Raw genomic sequence first — 16,679 nt, 5'->3', positions numbered from 1 at the left:
CTTGATGAAACATCAAAACTTGAACAATTCAAGGATCCTTTTAACAACATTTCATCATCATTATCATTATAAATACTTTGCTGACTATGCATTCCCATTTGTTACATTTTTTTTTACTCTCATTATATATATTTTTTTTATCAATGAATAAATATTTTTGTAAATTAAAATATAATGATCGCATTTTTGCAGGCTCTTGATTAACTTAATTATTTTTAGTGATGCCGCGATAGACGAGAGAACTCGAGACGAGACGAGAGAGAGGTGACGAGAGACGATAAATTTCGAGACGAGAGACGAATTTTCTCTCGTCGCGAGAGATGAACAGAGACAGAACACCAATGTGATATGCGAGAGAAAAGTCGAAGATAAATATTTTTAGTTCATGTTTTTATTTTTTTGATTTTTATATATTTTTCAATCTACTTATATGATAATACATTTCTTTTAAGACGCTTTTATAATTTCTTTAAAAATTTATTATAATAAATTTACGATTTTTCATCAATATGTTGATTATAATATTATTTTATATTGCTTCTTGTTTTATATATAATACAGTATGATAACATAATATTCTCCATACTATATTTTTTTTTCGCAAAATTACCGGAATAATCGAATAATATCTAAGCATAAAAATTTATTTAAAATTGAAAAAAAAAAATTATAATAAATTCAAAGTAATGAATTATTTTATATTGAAATAAAACACCAAAAATAAATTTGACCGAGAGAAGTCGAGACAGAGCGAGATAGCTGACGAGGAACGAGAATATTCGAGACGAGAGACAAATTTTCTCTCGTCACGAGAGACGAGGCGAGACGAGAGACGATCTTTTAAAGTCGAGACGAGACGAGAGAGGGCTGACTCTCGTCTCGTCTCGTCTCGCGGCATCACTAATTATTTTGTTTTTTCTTTTCATTTTTTCAATGAAAAGAATTTTGAAAAATATTAAACTTGACATGATTATATTGTCAATAGAAAAAAATATAATGATGACTGCAAATTTTATTTTTTTTTTACCTTTTTATTTAGTATTTTTTTCATAGCTGAAAATGTATTGTTTAAAATGTAATTGTACTTGAATTATCATCGTCAAAATGAACATTTAGATTGTCATTTAAAAAATGTACACCAATTGTTGGTTGTTGAGGTTTTTGTACATCCTCAAAACCTGCTGGTGGCAGTAGACTTTTAGCACGTAAAGGAATAAAAGCACTACTTCGTCTTCTTTCATATTCTGACCTTCCTTTTTTTCTACTCATTTCTTCTTTATTTCTAAAAAAAAAAAACAAAAAGTAAAATAAAACCTTCAGCCCTTTGTTTCGCAACTTGATAAATGGAATCCAACAAATGAGATAAAAAAAAAGGAGAAAAATAAATAAGTAAAAGGGTGAAAAAGTAGTGAAAAAATAAATAAAAAAAAAATCTAAATTGAGGAGAAAGTAGTGTATATATCAGAAGAGACAAAGAGGATCTTTTTAGAAAAAACAAAAACGAAAAAAAAAAATTATATGTATACGAAAAGAAAAAAAAAAAAAAGCTGTATGTTGATGATTTTCTTTGAGTTAGATATCAAATGATTGTTAAAAATAAAAATATGAAACAATCAGTTTTGTGTGTGTGATGATGATGTTGGCAAAATGCCAAATGACATTTACTTTTTTTTAAATTAGGCTTCTTTTTTTTTGAAGCTTTAATTGAGATTATTTTTAAAAATGAAGCAAGTATATTTTTTGATTTTTAAATTTTATCATCAATAATTATTAAACCAAAAATAGTATAAAAAAAAAAACTTGAAGAGTTAAAAATATAAATGTTTCTGACATTTGATTCAACGTCAATAACAATTTTACAGGCTGAATTAATTAAATTAGTACTAAAAATACTAAGAATAATAATAGATCAAGATTAGTTCTTTCTTTTCTAATTATTTCAAAAGTAGCAGAAATTGATAAATCATCAAGTTGAATTGTCGATGAATAATTTAAATAATCAAGAAATAATATTGGACATTTTTCAAATGAATCAAGTATATTATTTAATTTGATAATTCTATCATTAATAATCATTAAACTCAATGAAAATTGTAACAAAAAAAAAATCATTATTATTGAAGGTAACAAGTAAATAAAATTTTCCCACATACTAAAAGTTGAATTGTTAATTAAAAAAATAATAATCCAAAAAATAATACTAATTAAAATTATTAAAAAAATATTATAAATATAATTTTCATTTTTATTAATTTTTTTATGAATTTTTTTCATTTGATTATCATGCTTTATTAATTTATCAGTTATATTGATCATTTTTATTTTATTCATTGCACATGTTGTGATGATTAAATTTATACCAATTTGTCCAACAATAAAAACAGCCAAATCAATATATCCATGTAATGATATCAAATTCATTTTTTCTAAATACCAAATTTTTGATAACATAATTACACATAAAATTAAAATAATAATTATCAAAAAAAAATTATAAATCATACATAAATATGAAAATAATACATCTATATTAAATTTATAAATTTTACAATATAATTAGTGTAAAATTTTGCAGTAAATAAAATACTTATAAATTATATCAATCAGTTTTATGATGATATTGGCAATATGCCAATAGATATTTACATTTTTTGACAAATGATATTATTCATGTTTTTTTTTTTTAAGCTCTTGGGATTGATAATTTTTTACATTAACAAGAAAATAAAATGCTTGGTGAATTTGATGATAAGTGGTATAATTGAAATTGTAATAATAACAAGCTATGAATTTATAAATCATACTGATTGTCGAGTTGTCCCGAGGCATATTGGTGTGTAATATTCAAACGAGACATCCTATCAATTAAGGAATACTGGAACCTTGCCAACAATTTTCATGTTAACTTTTTATACCCATTTTTTTTTTTTATTTATTTTCATCAACCCGCAATTTTAATTTTTTTATATAAATCATATTATTTTCATTTTATTTTTTCGTTGATTTGAACCCAGTACTTTGGCACGTTTTTCTCGTTAATTTCCAATAAATATATTTATTTAATTTTGATTTTTTCAGTATAATATTTAAATAATAAAAAACTGTCTTTATATTATTCTAAAAAGTTTTTACTTAATAATTCACACTCAATAAAATTAAAAAAAAAAAAAAAATTAAAACTATATTTTAATACTATTTTTAACTATCAAAAAAAATAAATAATAATAAAATAACATTACCTTGTAATATTTTTACTGATCAAGAACTCAGACTCTTTTTTAAAATTGCACATTCTCATATCCAATTCAACGATTTTTTTACAATTTTTTATTGCAATATTAAATGCTTCACCAGCTATAAAAAAAAAAAAACAGCAAAAGATATAATTTTTTATGATAAAATGTAATTTAAAATAAAATTAAAAAAAAAAAACTAAAAACTTACCAATATGACCTAAATCATTATTAGATAAATTTAAACTTAAATATAAAATTTTCATAAAACCAGATGATAAAACTTCAGCAAGACCCAATCCAGTTTCTGTATTAAAACAACACCCACTGACATTTAATTTTTCAAGACTTGAAATTCGTAAAAGTACTGAAAAAGAAAAATAAAAAAAATCCAACAATTTCATGAATATTAAATTTTCATCAAGTACTTCAACATAATCAACAAAAAAAAATATAAAAAAAGTTGATTAAATTTTATTACAAGCACAAATATGAACACCTCCTTCATCCCGAAGTGGATTTAATCGTAAATTTAAGTATTTTAATGGTGCTGATGAATCCTGTAGTAATCCATGAACAATACCAGCTAATCCATTTGGACCAATTCCATTATTAACCAGATGTAATTCTTTAATACGTTTATGAATTCTCAAAAATTCACCAATAGCATGAGCACCAGTATCACCAAGTTTACAATGTGATAAATCCAACACCTGAATCTAAAATTAAATCAAAAAATATTATTGGCTAAATCATTAAATAATTTAATAAATTTTATACATGATTATTGACAACAACTCCATGAAGAAGAGCAGCAACACGAGGTTGATCAAGATTTGATCGAGTTATTGTTATCTTCACCAACTTCAATGAATTTTTTATACCTTTACCAAGACTCAGACAATCTTCAACAGAAAATCTATCAAAAAAAAATAGAACAATCATTAAATAAACATCAAATTAACATGATAATAAATCTTTTTCAATTGCATGATAATGGATTTTTCGATTATACTCAAAATCACGCCATTCAAATCCATCATTCATGTATATAACTCCAAAATTAATATGTATTTCACAAAGTTCTGGTAATTTAATTAATATATTTTCAAATTGAACATGATGAACAGTCATTAATTCAGGTGTTAAATTTATATCATCATCATCTTGATGGAAAACCTTGACAGGATATCTTTTTAAAAAACAAAAATCATTTTATTATTAATTTGTAATTGATTTTTAAAAAATGTTTATACTTACATGAATGGAATTAATGAACGTATATTTAGAATTTTAATATATGGTGCAACAAGATCAATCAACTTGTCACATTCATTTTTATGATAGTCATCATTATCCATTTTTTCTATGAATTCAGCAAGATGACGTTCACAATAAAGACGACGCCATGAATTTCCATGCTCACCTGGATTATTATATTGCCATCTTAAATTAATAATATTATTAATCATTTGTTAATTAATTTAATTATTTAATTAATAAATTTTTGGGATTTTTAACCTGGCCTTGGCTGCTCTTGACCAGTAACACTCGTCTGGAATTTTTTTGATGATTATATCAAGTGGAATATTTGTTGATAATAATTCCAATAATTCATCTCTATCAGCACTATTTTCAAGCTCATCTAATACTGGATTTATTATCCAATTTTCAGCTAATATATTTAGTGAAATTTTACGTAATTCTGGGACAATATTTTCATCCCAATTTTCATTATCAGATTGTATACTACGATTTATCTCAATGGGAAGTAATTTCGTCTCATTTGAACATCTGTTTTTTTTTTTTTAAATTTAATTTTAGAAATTTAAATAACAGTTTAGAGTATTTTATAGATATTATTATTTTTTTTTTACCTGTAGGCTTCAATAACGTTTCTTGAAATTATCTGTGGTATTTTCATGTTTATTTTTCAAAATTTTCAGATAATTTTAAATTTAATTTTCTTTAATAATTGCCTGTTTTTATATAGATTATAAATTTTATAATATTTTAGGCTTTACCTAAAAAAAAATTAGAATAAATTAAAATTAGTTTTTAAATATATTTACTTGTTATTGTGAAAATAATATTGTTTTTTTTTTTTATTTGTTTAGGAATGCCCAGAGGGTGTAGTACATGAAGAATCCTTCAAGGATATTTATGCAAAATTTTTTCCACACGGAAGTAAGTCAATCATCAAGCTTTCTCAAGCAAAAATAATAATTTTTTATGGAAATGAGACGCTTTAACATGTTGTATTATTTTTTTTTAAAATTGTAGATTCTAGTTCTTATGCACATTATGTATTCAAGGCCTTTGATGTCAACTGCAATGGAGCTATAAACTTCAGGGTAATATAAAAATTTTAATAACAATCTTAAACAATTGTTTAAAAAAAAAAAAAAAATTAATTTATAAAATTTAATTATAGGATCTTCTTGTAACACTATCAACACTTTTACGTGGAAGTGTTTATGAAAAATTACGATGGACATTTAAACTTTACGATATAAATGGTGATGGTTGTATAACAAGAAGTGAACTTGGTGAAGTTGTTGCTGCTGTTCATGAATTAATGGGACGTAAACATCCAGCAGATGAAGAAAGAAAAGCTAGAGAACAACTTGATAGGGTATTTGAAAAATTAGATTTAAATCATGATGGTGTTATAACAATTGAAGAATTTATTGAAAGTTGTTTAAAAGTAAGATTAATTTATCTAAATTATATATATTTTAATTATTGATAATTAATTTAATTATTTAATTTAATTAGGACGAAGTTATTACACGTTCATTGGCAATGTTTGACTGTGAACTCTGATCTCCGTTGAAAAAAAATTCAACATGTTCGGCAATATTAACAACAGCAGTCTCACCAAATTCAGCAACAACAATGTCATCACAATCAATGACAAGTTCATCATTACCATCACCTTCTTATATACACTTGTCATCATCAACAATAATTACTGATGATAATAAATTTTTACAATCATCAATACCACTACCAATCATTCAACCTTTATCAGTTTCAGAATGTTCAACAACAATTACTACGACTGATAATGTTGTACAAGAATCAAATCTTCAACGGTTAAATGGTACTCACTGGTGGGACCAGCCAGAAGAAAAATTATTTTGTTAATAAAATTATATTATTAATTTTAAATTTATTTAAATATTTAAAAGAATTATTAATAGATAAATTGTTTGATAAATTATGAAACAAAAAATGATTATTGTTGCATTGAGAGAGAGCTTTAAAATCAACCCTAAAAAAATATATAAAATGGAAAATAAAAATGAGAATGTGTACCTGTAGAAAAATTAAAAAAAATAAAAATAAAATTTCGTAGTAATTTAGTGGAATAGTTATGAGATTGTTTAATGTTAAATTTATTCAAAAAACTGAGATTTAAAAATAAAAATAACGATGATGATGAAATAAAAATAAAAGAAATGTTTAATTTGCATTTAAAATTAGTGTTTGAATAATTTATATATAATAAAAATGAATTTTTTAATTTTATTAAATTGCACAATATGAATAAAAATAAAATAAATTTAATAAATAAATTAATATTTTGATGAAATCAAATGAAAAAATAAATAATAACACGTGATTTTTGTGTGACAGCAATTTGGAGTGTAAATTTTACGTGTGAATATTGGTAAAGTGCCAAATAATTTATTTGAATTGTAACAAAAAAAAATATTAAATATTAATAATAATTATGTATAAAATTAAATTATACGTGGCTGTGAAATTGAGAATATAAAATGAGTATTGTCAAGGGTAATGAGAAATGAAATTAATTTAAATAGAAATAAGTTTTAAAAAAAAAACAATACATAAGAGTGTTATTGTTGAGTCAGTCATAAATAAATTAAAAAATATATTTAAAAATATTTATTAAATTGTAAAAAGATAAAGATTTACTAAATTCTTTGGTGAGTGTTGCTATTTGTTGACGTAAAAATGTTGTAAAAAATTATAGAAAATAAAAATTAATTAATGATTTTTACTAGAAAGACTGTAGAAATAATTATGAAAAATTTTTATTTTGTTTAATTATTGTATGATTAATTATTAAATACAAAAAAAAAAAAAGTTGAATGAATAATTAATTTTAATTTTTAATGAAGTTTAATTAATAGTTTAACTAAAAATATTGGCATTCGAGTTGATTAATTTAGTTTAGCATTAAAATGTTGGCATTTAATTATAATTGCTAAATTATTAGACTGCGTAAATAAAAATTATAAAATTCAATTTTTCATATCATAATATTTAAAATAAATTAAATATTATTTTTAGTTTTTAGATTTTGCGTAATGCAAATCATCTAATATTCTAAATAAAATGAATTCAAAATATCGTCGATTGATAAAATAATAATTAAAAATTTGAGTAGCTAATTACTCAATATTGCCATAAACTCAATGAAATTTTAAATTTAAATTGACAAAAAGCAAAACAGTAAATAAAAATAAACAAAATAAAAATTTAAAATACATTTGAGGATAAAAGTCGAGAAGAGATGAAACTCGTTCAATACCATACTGCCTCACAATCAAAAATGAATAAGTTCACATTTTTCATTTAAAAAAAAAACCATTTTTTTTGTAGATTAAAAATCAATTATGCAATGGGGGTGTAACAACTTGCCATAAATAATTTACAAATTAATCTGAAATTAAACTACAGGGCAAAACTAAGCTATAAAAAAATTTAATTAAATTTCTCATAAAATTTCTTTACAACTAAATATAACACTTTTTTAATTATAATTTTATTAAATGTTCTAAACACGTTTTCATTTCCATCATAGATCTAATTTTTTCTAAGATTTATTGTTAATCTAATTAGCCATAATAATGAATGAAAAAAATTGCCTGAATTATGTGTTATTTTTTAAATAAAATCACACATTTACCAACGAAAATAATATCAATGAAATAAATAAATAAAAATTGTTATTATTTGCAATTATGTAATATTTAATTTTGATGAAAAATTATCTCAAATATATTGGTCAATTAAAAAATATAATTTTAATTAATATAAAAAATTATTTAGATGCAAAAAAAAATAATAATAATTAGCTGTAGAATTATTTATTGTAAAAAAAAAAAAAAAACCCGAAAATAAATATTTAGATTGATAATGTTTTATTAGGTCGTTGTTTAAATATTTAAATTAAAAAAAAAAAAATTAATGATAATATAAAAAGAGTGTAATTGTTAAGTAAAAAAAAATAATTGTTAATCAATTGATGAGATAAATTTTCATCTAGAATAAAAAAATAATGTTGATTAAAAAAATGAAAAAATAATAATTTTAATTTAATTTCTTTTCGTTATTTTGTATATTTAATTTATTTTATTTTTTGAGTGAAAATGTATACTCATTACAGAGTTGAACCAAAATATAACAAACAAGAATTATTATATTAATTATTGAGTGATTTTTATTTGTGATAAGAATGCTTGTTTCCTATCTTAATTTGTTGAGCTTTTTTTTAGGTCAAATTAATATTATATTTCTGCTTACCTTGATTTGTAATTGAATTATAATTAGTTGTCAGAGATTATGAAACTTTTGAGAGGTTTCTTTACAGTATAAATTTAGAATTGAAATAAAAAACAATTATTGCCATAGCAACAAATATATTTCTATGGAAATAATAAATACTTGAAAAGAAAAAGAAAAAAGGACAATCACTTATTGTTAATTGCTTATCAAAAATAATAGCGAATATACATCTCATTTATTTTCCTATTATAAAAAGGATTGACGGCATTTTATTAGTAATCTAATTGATCGAAACTTTTTAGCATTTTTTAATTACTTTCATTAAATTCTCTCGTTGCTACATGTTGTTGTGTCGTTGTTACATTTATTTATTTCCAGCAATAAATTTATTAATGATGAATGAGAAAAAAAATTGATAGAAATTAAAATTATGATGAAGAGAATAGTTATAATATAATAGAGACACAACAGGATATATATAATCAGTACCAAAAACGAATGATCACTGTTTTATTAAAATAGTTGAATTATTTCAAAACTAAGTTGGTATTCGAAAAATTCGAGAATACCTTCTTTAGCATTCTATACTCCTGATAAATAATTGAAGCAACAAGTATTTTATACAGTTCATTTTCAGGCATTCCTGTTTCCCTGATATTTCAAAAATGAAATTTATTTCTTTGAAAAAAAAAGAAATTATTTTCAAAGAAATAATCTGTTTAATCAGGATTATAGAACAGGCAAGGATGTATTTTATACAATTTCTTGTTCACCTCCTGAGTTACCTGCTCTCCTGATATTTCAAAAATAGATTTTATTTCTTTAAAAACAATTAGAAAAAAAATAGTGGCGACATTAATTTTTCAACAGGATCATAGAACAGGCGAGGAGGTATTTTATACAATTCCTAGTTCACCTTCGAGTTACCTGCTCTCCTGATATTTTAAAAATGAATTTTATTTTTTTAAATACAATTAGAAAAAAAATAGTGGTGACATTAATTTTTTCACAGGATCATAGAATGAGCAAAGAGGTATATTATTTTATTTCTAGATCACCTCCTGCCTTACCTGCTCTCCTGATATTTCAAAAATAGATTTTATTTCTTTAAAAACAATTAGAAAAAAAATAGTGGCGAAATTAATTTTTTCACAGGATCATAGAACAGGCAAAAAGGTATTTTATTTTATTTCTAGATCACCTCCTGCGTTATTTGCTCTCCCAATATTTTGAAAATAAATTTTATTTCTTCAAAAACAATTAGAAAAAAAATAGTGGCGACATTAATTTTTTAACAGGATCATAGAATGAGCAAAGAGGTATTTTATTTTATTTCTAGATCACCTCTTGCGTTATCTGCTCTCCTGTTATTTAAAAAATAAATTTTATTTCTTTAAAAACAATTAGAAAAAAAATAGTGGCGACATTAATTTTTTAACAGGATCATAGAACAGGCAAAAAGGTATTTTATTTTATTTCTAGATCACCTCCTGCGTTATTTGCTCTCCCAATATTTTGAAAATAAATTTTATTTCTTTAAAAACAATTAGAAAAAAAATAGTGGCGACATTAATTTTTTAACAGGATCATAGAACAGGCGAGGATGTATTTTATACAATTTCTTGTTCACCTCCTGAGTTACCTGCTCTCCTGATATTTTAAAAATAAATTTTATTTCTTTAAAAACAATCAGAAAAAAATTAGTGGCGACATTAATTTTTCAACAGGATCATAGAACAGGCGAGGAGGTATTTTATACAATTTCCTTATACAATGTGGCGCGATGTGGCGTGATGTGGCGCGACGTGGCGTGATGTGGCGTGACGTGGCGTGACGTGGCGTGACGTGGCGTGACGTGGCGAGATGTGGCGCGATGTGGCGTGACGTGGCGCGATGTGGAGTGATGTGGCGTGACGTGGCGTGATGTGGCGTGACGTGGCGCGACGTGGCGTGATGTGGCGCGATGTGGCGTGACGTTGCGCGACGTGGCGCGATGTGGCGTGATGTGGCGTGATGTGGCGTGACGTGGCGCGATGTGGCGTGATGTGGCGCGATGTGGCGTGATGTGGCGTGACGTGGCGTGACGTGGCGCGATGTGGCGTGACGTGGCGTGATGTGGCGTGACGTGGCGCGATGTGGCGTGATGTGGCGTGACGTGGCGTGATGTGGCGTGACGTGGCGCGACGTGGCGTGATGTGGCGTGACGTGGCGCGACGTGGCGCGATGTGGCGTGACGTGGCGCGACGTGGCGCGATGTGGCGTGATGTGGCGTGATGTGGCGTGACGTGGCGCGATGTGGCGCGATGTGGCGTGATGTGGCGTGACGTGGCGCGACGTGGCGCGATGTGGCGTGATGTGGCGTGATGTGGCGCGATGTGGCGTGACGTGGCGCGATGTGGCGTGACGTGGCGCGATGTGGCGCGACGTGGCGTGACGTGGCGCGATGTGGCGTGACGTGGCGCGATGTGGCGTGACGTGGCGTGACGTGGCGCGACGTGGCGCGATGTGGCGTGACGTGGCGCGACGTGGCGTGATGTGGCGTGATGTGGCGTGACGTGGCGTGACGTGGCGCGATGTGTTTCTTGTTCACCTCCTGAGTTACCTGCTCTCCTGATATTTTAAAAATAGATTTTATTTCTTTAAAAACAATTAGAAAAAAAATAGTGGCGACATTAATTTTTTAACAGGATCATAGAACAGGCGAGGATGTATTTTATACAATTTCTTGTTCACCTCCTGAGTTTCCTGCTCTCCTGATATTTTAAAAATAAATTTTATTTCTTTAAAAACAATCAGAAAAAAATTATTGGCGACATTAATTTTTCAACAGGATCATAGAACAGGCGAGGAGGTATTTTATACAATTCCTAGTTCACCTTCGAGTTACCTGCTCTCCTGATATTTTAAAAATGAATTTTATTTTTTTAAATACAATTAGAAAAAAAATAGTGGTGACATTAATTTTTTCACAGGATCATAGAACAGGCGAGGAGGTATTTTATTTTATTTTTAGATCACCTCTTGCGTTATCTGCTCTCCTGTTATTTAAAAAATAAATTTTATTTCTTTAAAAACAATTAGAAAAAAAATAGTGGCGACATTAATTTTTCAACAGGATCATAGAACAGGCGAGGAGGTATTTTATACAATTCCTAGTTCACCTTCGAGTTACCTGCTCTCCTGATATTTTAAAAATGAATTTTATTTTTTTAAATACAATTAGAAAAAAAATAGTGGTGACATTAATTTTTTCACAGGATCATAGAACAGGCAAAGAGGTATTTTATTTTATTTCCAGATCACCTCCTGCGTTACCTGCTCTCCTGATATTTCAAAAATAGATTTTATTTCTTTAAAAACAATTAGAAAAAAAATAGTGGCGACATTAATTTTTTAACAGGATCATAGAACAGGCAAAGAGGTATTTTATTTTATTTCCAGATCACCTCCTGCGTTACCTGCTCTCCTGATATTTCAAAAATAGATTTTATTTCTTTAAAAACAATTAGAAAAAAAATAGTGGCGACATTAATTTTTTAACAGGATCATAGAATGAGCAAAGAGGTATTTTATTTTATTTCTAGATCACCTCTTGCGTTATCTGCTCTTCTGTTATTTAAAAAATAAATTTTATTTCTTTAAAAACAATTAAAAAAAAAATAGTGGCGACATTAATTTTTTAACAGGATCATAGAACAGGCAAGGAGGTATTTTATTTTATTTTTAGATCACCTCCTGCGTTACCTGCTATCCTGATATTTTAAAAATAAATTTTATTTCTTTAAAAACATCTAGAAAAAAAATAGTGGCGACATTAATTTTTTAACAGGATCATAGAACAGGCGAGGAGGTATTTTATACAATTCCCTTATACAATGTGGCGCGATGTAGCGTGCCGTGGCGCGATGTGGCGCGATGTGGCGTGATGTGGCGTGATGTGGCGTGACGTGGCGTGACGTGGCGTGATGTGGCGTGATGTGGCGTGACGTGGCGCGATGTGGCGTGATGTGGCGCGACGTGGCGCGACGTGGCGTGATGTGGCGCGATGTGGCGTGATGTGGCGTGATGTGGCGTGACGTGGCGTGACGTGGCGCGACGTGGCGCGATGTGGCGTGATGTGGCGTGACGTGGCGCGACGTGGCGTGATGTGGCGTGATGTGGCGTGACGTGGCGTGACGTGGCGCGATGTGGCGTGATGTGGCGCGACGTGGCGTGATGTGGCGTGATGTGGCGCGATGTGGCGTGACGTGGCGCGATGTGGCGTGATGTGGCGTGATGTGGCGCGACGTGGCGTGATGTGGCGTGATGTGGCGTGATGTGGCGTGACGTGGCGTGACGTGGCGTGACGTGGCGCGATGTGGCGTGATGTGGCGTGATGTGGCGCGATGTGGCGTGATGTGGCGTGATGTGGCGTGACGTGGCGCGACGTGGCGTGATGTGGCGTGACGTGGCGTGACGTGGCGCGATGTGGCGTGACGTGGCGCGACGTGGCGCGACGTGGCGTGATGTGGCGTGATGTGGCGTGACGTGGCGCGATGTAGAGTGACGTGGCGCGATGTGGCGTGATGTGGCGTGATGTGGCGTGACGTGGCGTGACGTGGCGCGACGTGGCGCGATGTGGCGTGATGTGGCGTGACGTGGCACGATGTGGCGTGATGTGGCGTGATGTAGCGTGACGTGGCGTGACGTGGCGCGATGTGGCGTGATGTGGCGCGACGTGGCGTGATGTGGCGTGATGTGGCGCGATGTGGCTTGACGTGGCGCGATGTAGCGTGATGTGGCGTGATGTGGCGTGATGTGGCGTGATGTGGCGTGACGTGGCGTGACGTGGCGTGACGTGGCGTGATGTGGCGTGATGTGGCGTGACGTGGCGTGATGTGGCGTGACGTGGCGCGACGTGGCGTGATGTGGCGCGATGTGGCGTGACGTGGCGCGACGTGGCGCGATGTGGCGTGATGTGGCGTGACGTGGCGTGACGTGGCGCGATGTGGCGTGACGTGGCGTGGCGCGACGTGGCGTGATGTGGCGTGACGTGGCGTGGCGTGATGTGGCGTGACGTGGCGTGACGTGGCGCGATGTGGCGTGACGTGGCGTGATGTGGCGTGACGTGGCGCGATGTGGCGTGATGTGGCGTGACGTGGCGTGATGTGGCGTGACGTGGCGCGACGTGGCGTGATGTGGCGCGATGTGGCGTGACGTGGCGCGATGTGGCGTGACGTGGCGCGACGTGGCGCGATGTGGCGTGATGTGGCGTGATGTAGCGTGACGTGGCGCGATGTAGCGTGACGTGGCGCGATGTGGCGTGATGTGGCGTGATGTGGCGTGACGTGGCGTGACGTGGCGCGACGTGGCGCGATGTGGCGTGATGTGGCGTGACGTGGCGTGACGTGGCGTGATGTGGCGCGATGTGGCTTGACGTGGCGCGATGTGGCGCGACGTGGCGTGACGTGGCGCGATGTGGCGTGACGTGGCGCGATGTGGCGTGACGTGGCGTGACGTGGCGCGACGTGGCGTGATGTGGCGTGATGTGGCGCGACGTGGCGTGATGTGGCGTGATGTGGCGTGACGTGGCGCGATGTGGCGCGATGTGGCGTGACGTGGCGCGATGTGGCGTGATGTGGCGTGATGTGGCGTTACGTGGCGTTACGTGGCGTGACGTGGCGCGATGTTTTTTTTGTTCAATTCCTGAGTTACCTGCTCTCCTGATATTTTAAAAATAGATTTTATTTTTCTAAAAACAATTAGAAAAAAAATAGTGGCGACAATAATTTTTTAACAGGATCATAGAATAGGCGAGGATGTATTTTATACAATTTCTTGTTCATCTCCTGAGTTTCCTGCTCTCCTGATATTTTAAAAATAAATTTTATTTCTTTAAAAACAATCAGAAAAAAATTATTGGCGACATTAATTTTTCAACAGGATCATAGAACAGGCGAGGAGGTATTTTATACAATTCCTAGTTCACCTTCGAGTTACCTGCTCTCCTGATATTTTAAAAATAAATTTTATTTTTTTAGATACAATTAGAATAAAAATAGTGGTGACATCAATTTTTTCACAGGATCATAGAACAGGCGAGGAGGTATTTTATTTTATTTTTAGATCACCTCCTGCGTTACCTGCTATCCTGATATTTTAAAAATAAATTTTATTTCTTTAAAAACAATTAGAAAAAAAATAGTGGCGACATTAATTTTTCAACAGAATCATAGAATGAGCAAAGAGGTATATTATTTTATTTCTAGATCACCTCCTGCCTTACCTGCTCTCCTGATATTTCAAAAATAGATTTTATTTCTTTAAAAACAATTAGAAAAAAAATAGTGGCGACATTAATTTTTTAACAGGATCATAGAATGAGCAAAGAGGTATTTTATTTTATTTCTAGATCACCTCTTGCGTTATCTGCTCTTCTGTTATTTAAAAAATAAATTTTATTTCTTTAAAAACAATTAGAAAAAAAATAGTGGCGACATTAATTTTTTAACAGGATCATAGAATGAGCAAAGAGGTATTTTATTTTATTTCTAGATCACCTCCTGCCTTACCTGCTCTCCTGATATTTCAAAAATAGATTTTATTTCTTTAAAAACAATTAGAAAAAAAATAGTGGCGACATTAATTTTTTAACAGGATCATAGAACAGGCGAGGATGTATTTTATACAATTTCTTGTTCACCTCCTGAGTTACCTGCTCTCCTGATATTTTAAAAATAAATTTTATTTCTTCAAAAACAATCAGAAAAAAATTATTGGCGACATTAATTTTTCAACAGGATCATAGAACAGGCGAGGAGGTATTTTATACAATTCCTAGTTGACCTTCGAGTTACCTGCTCTCCTGATATTTTAAAAATAAATTTTATTTTTTTAAATACAATTAGAAAAAAAATAGTGGTGACATTAATTTTTTCACAGGATCATAGAACAGGCGAGGAGGTATTTTATTTTATTTCTAGATCACCTCTTGCGTTATCTGCTCTCCTGTTATTTAAAAAATAAATTTTATTTCTTTAAAAACAATTAGAAAAAAAATAGTGGCGACATTAATTTTTTAACAGAATCATAGAACAGGCGAGATGTATTTTATACAATTTCTTGTTCACCTCCTGAGTTTCCTGCTCTCCTGATATTTTAAAAATAAATTTTATTTTTTTAAATACAATTAGAAAAAAAATAGTGGTGACATTAATTTTTTCACAGGATCATAGAATGAGCAAAGAGGTATATTATTTTATTTCTAGATCACCTCCTGCCTTACCTGCTCTCCTGATATTTCAAAAATAGATTTTATTTCTTTAAAAACAATTAGAAAAAAAATAGTGGTGACATTAATTTTTTCACAGGATCATAGAACAGGCGAGGAGGTATTTTATTTTATTTTTAGATCACCTCCTGCCTTACTTGCTCTCCTGATATTTCAAAAATAGATTTTATTTCTTTAAAAACAATTAGAAAAAAAATAGTGGCGACATTAATTTTTTAACAGGATCATAGAATGAGCAAAGAGGTATTTTATTTTATTTCTAGATCACGTCCTGCGTTATCTGCTCTCCCAATATTTTGAAAATAAATTTTATTTCTTTAAAAACATCTAGAAAAAAAATAGTGGCGACATTAATTTTTTAACAGGATCATAGAACAGGCGAGGAGGTATTTTATACAATTTCTTGTTCACCTCCTGAGTTACCTGCTCTCCTGATATTTTAAAAATAAATTTTATTTCTTTAAAAACAATCAGAAAAAAATTAGTGGCGACATTAATTTTTCAACAGGATCATAGAACAGGCGAGGAGGTATTTTATACAATTTCCTTATACAATGTGGCGCGATGTGGCGTGACGTGGCGTGACGTGGCGTGACGTGGCGCGACGTGGCGAGATGTGGCGCGATGTGGCGTGA

General features: G+C 31.1%; 2 protein-coding genes across 5 annotated transcripts in view; one reads left to right on the top strand and one right to left on the bottom strand.

The window, feature by feature from the left end:
• The window catches only part of LOC122849780 (Kv channel-interacting protein 2), a 38,651-nt gene extending 30,955 nt beyond the window's left edge, over positions 1-7,696 (top strand). For all 3 annotated transcript variants that reach the window (XM_044148599.1, XM_044148598.1, XM_044148600.1), the window contains 4 exons: positions 5,351-5,420; positions 5,517-5,587; positions 5,668-5,940; positions 6,012-7,696. In XM_044148599.1, coding sequence (XP_044004534.1) covers positions 5,351-5,420; positions 5,517-5,587; positions 5,668-5,940; positions 6,012-6,059 — 462 coding nt within the window. In that variant the 3' untranslated portion in view covers positions 6,060-7,696. The remainder of the gene's footprint in view (positions 1-5,350; positions 5,421-5,516; positions 5,588-5,667; positions 5,941-6,011) is intronic.
• Positions 1,011-5,209, bottom strand: LOC122849760 (dynein regulatory complex subunit 5). 2 transcript variants are annotated; one of them, XM_044148569.1, is made up of 9 exons: positions 5,111-5,209; positions 4,755-5,027; positions 4,494-4,679; positions 4,249-4,425; positions 4,014-4,152; positions 3,715-3,952; positions 3,445-3,600; positions 3,240-3,354; positions 1,011-1,282 (listed from the first exon to the last, which is right to left on the bottom strand). In XM_044148569.1, exons 1-9 carry the CDS (start codon positions 5,155-5,157, stop codon positions 1,069-1,071), a joined length of 1,545 nt encoding a protein of 514 aa, XP_044004504.1. In that variant the 5' UTR covers positions 5,158-5,209; the 3' UTR covers positions 1,011-1,068. The 2 variants fall into 2 exon arrangements, with proteins under 2 accessions (XP_044004504.1, XP_044004505.1); XM_044148570.1 differs by having other exon boundaries at positions 1,067-1,282; positions 4,026-4,152.
• Positions 7,697-16,679: the final 8,983 nt, after the last annotated feature.

The sequence above is a fragment of the Aphidius gifuensis genome, linkage group LG2 (assembly GCF_014905175.1).
Source record: "Aphidius gifuensis isolate YNYX2018 linkage group LG2, ASM1490517v1, whole genome shotgun sequence".
Taxonomy (NCBI): domain Eukaryota; kingdom Metazoa; phylum Arthropoda; class Insecta; order Hymenoptera; family Braconidae; genus Aphidius; species Aphidius gifuensis.
This window is presented reverse-complemented; position numbering and strand designations above follow the sequence as displayed.

Bases quoted from the DNA above. Each gene is read 5' to 3' on its own strand.
- LOC122849760 (XM_044148569.1), bottom strand. From the start codon at position 5,157: ATGAAAATACCACAGATAATTTCAAGAAACGTTATTGAAGCCTACAG. The intron at 5,028-5,110 runs GTAAAAAAAAAA...AAAAAAAAACAG, and splicing joins AACGTTATTGAAGCCTACAG to ATGTTCAAATGAGACGAAAT. The intron at 4,426-4,493 runs GTAAGTATAAAC...TTTTTTAAAAAG, and splicing joins CGTTCATTAATTCCATTCAT to ATATCCTGTCAAGGTTTTCC.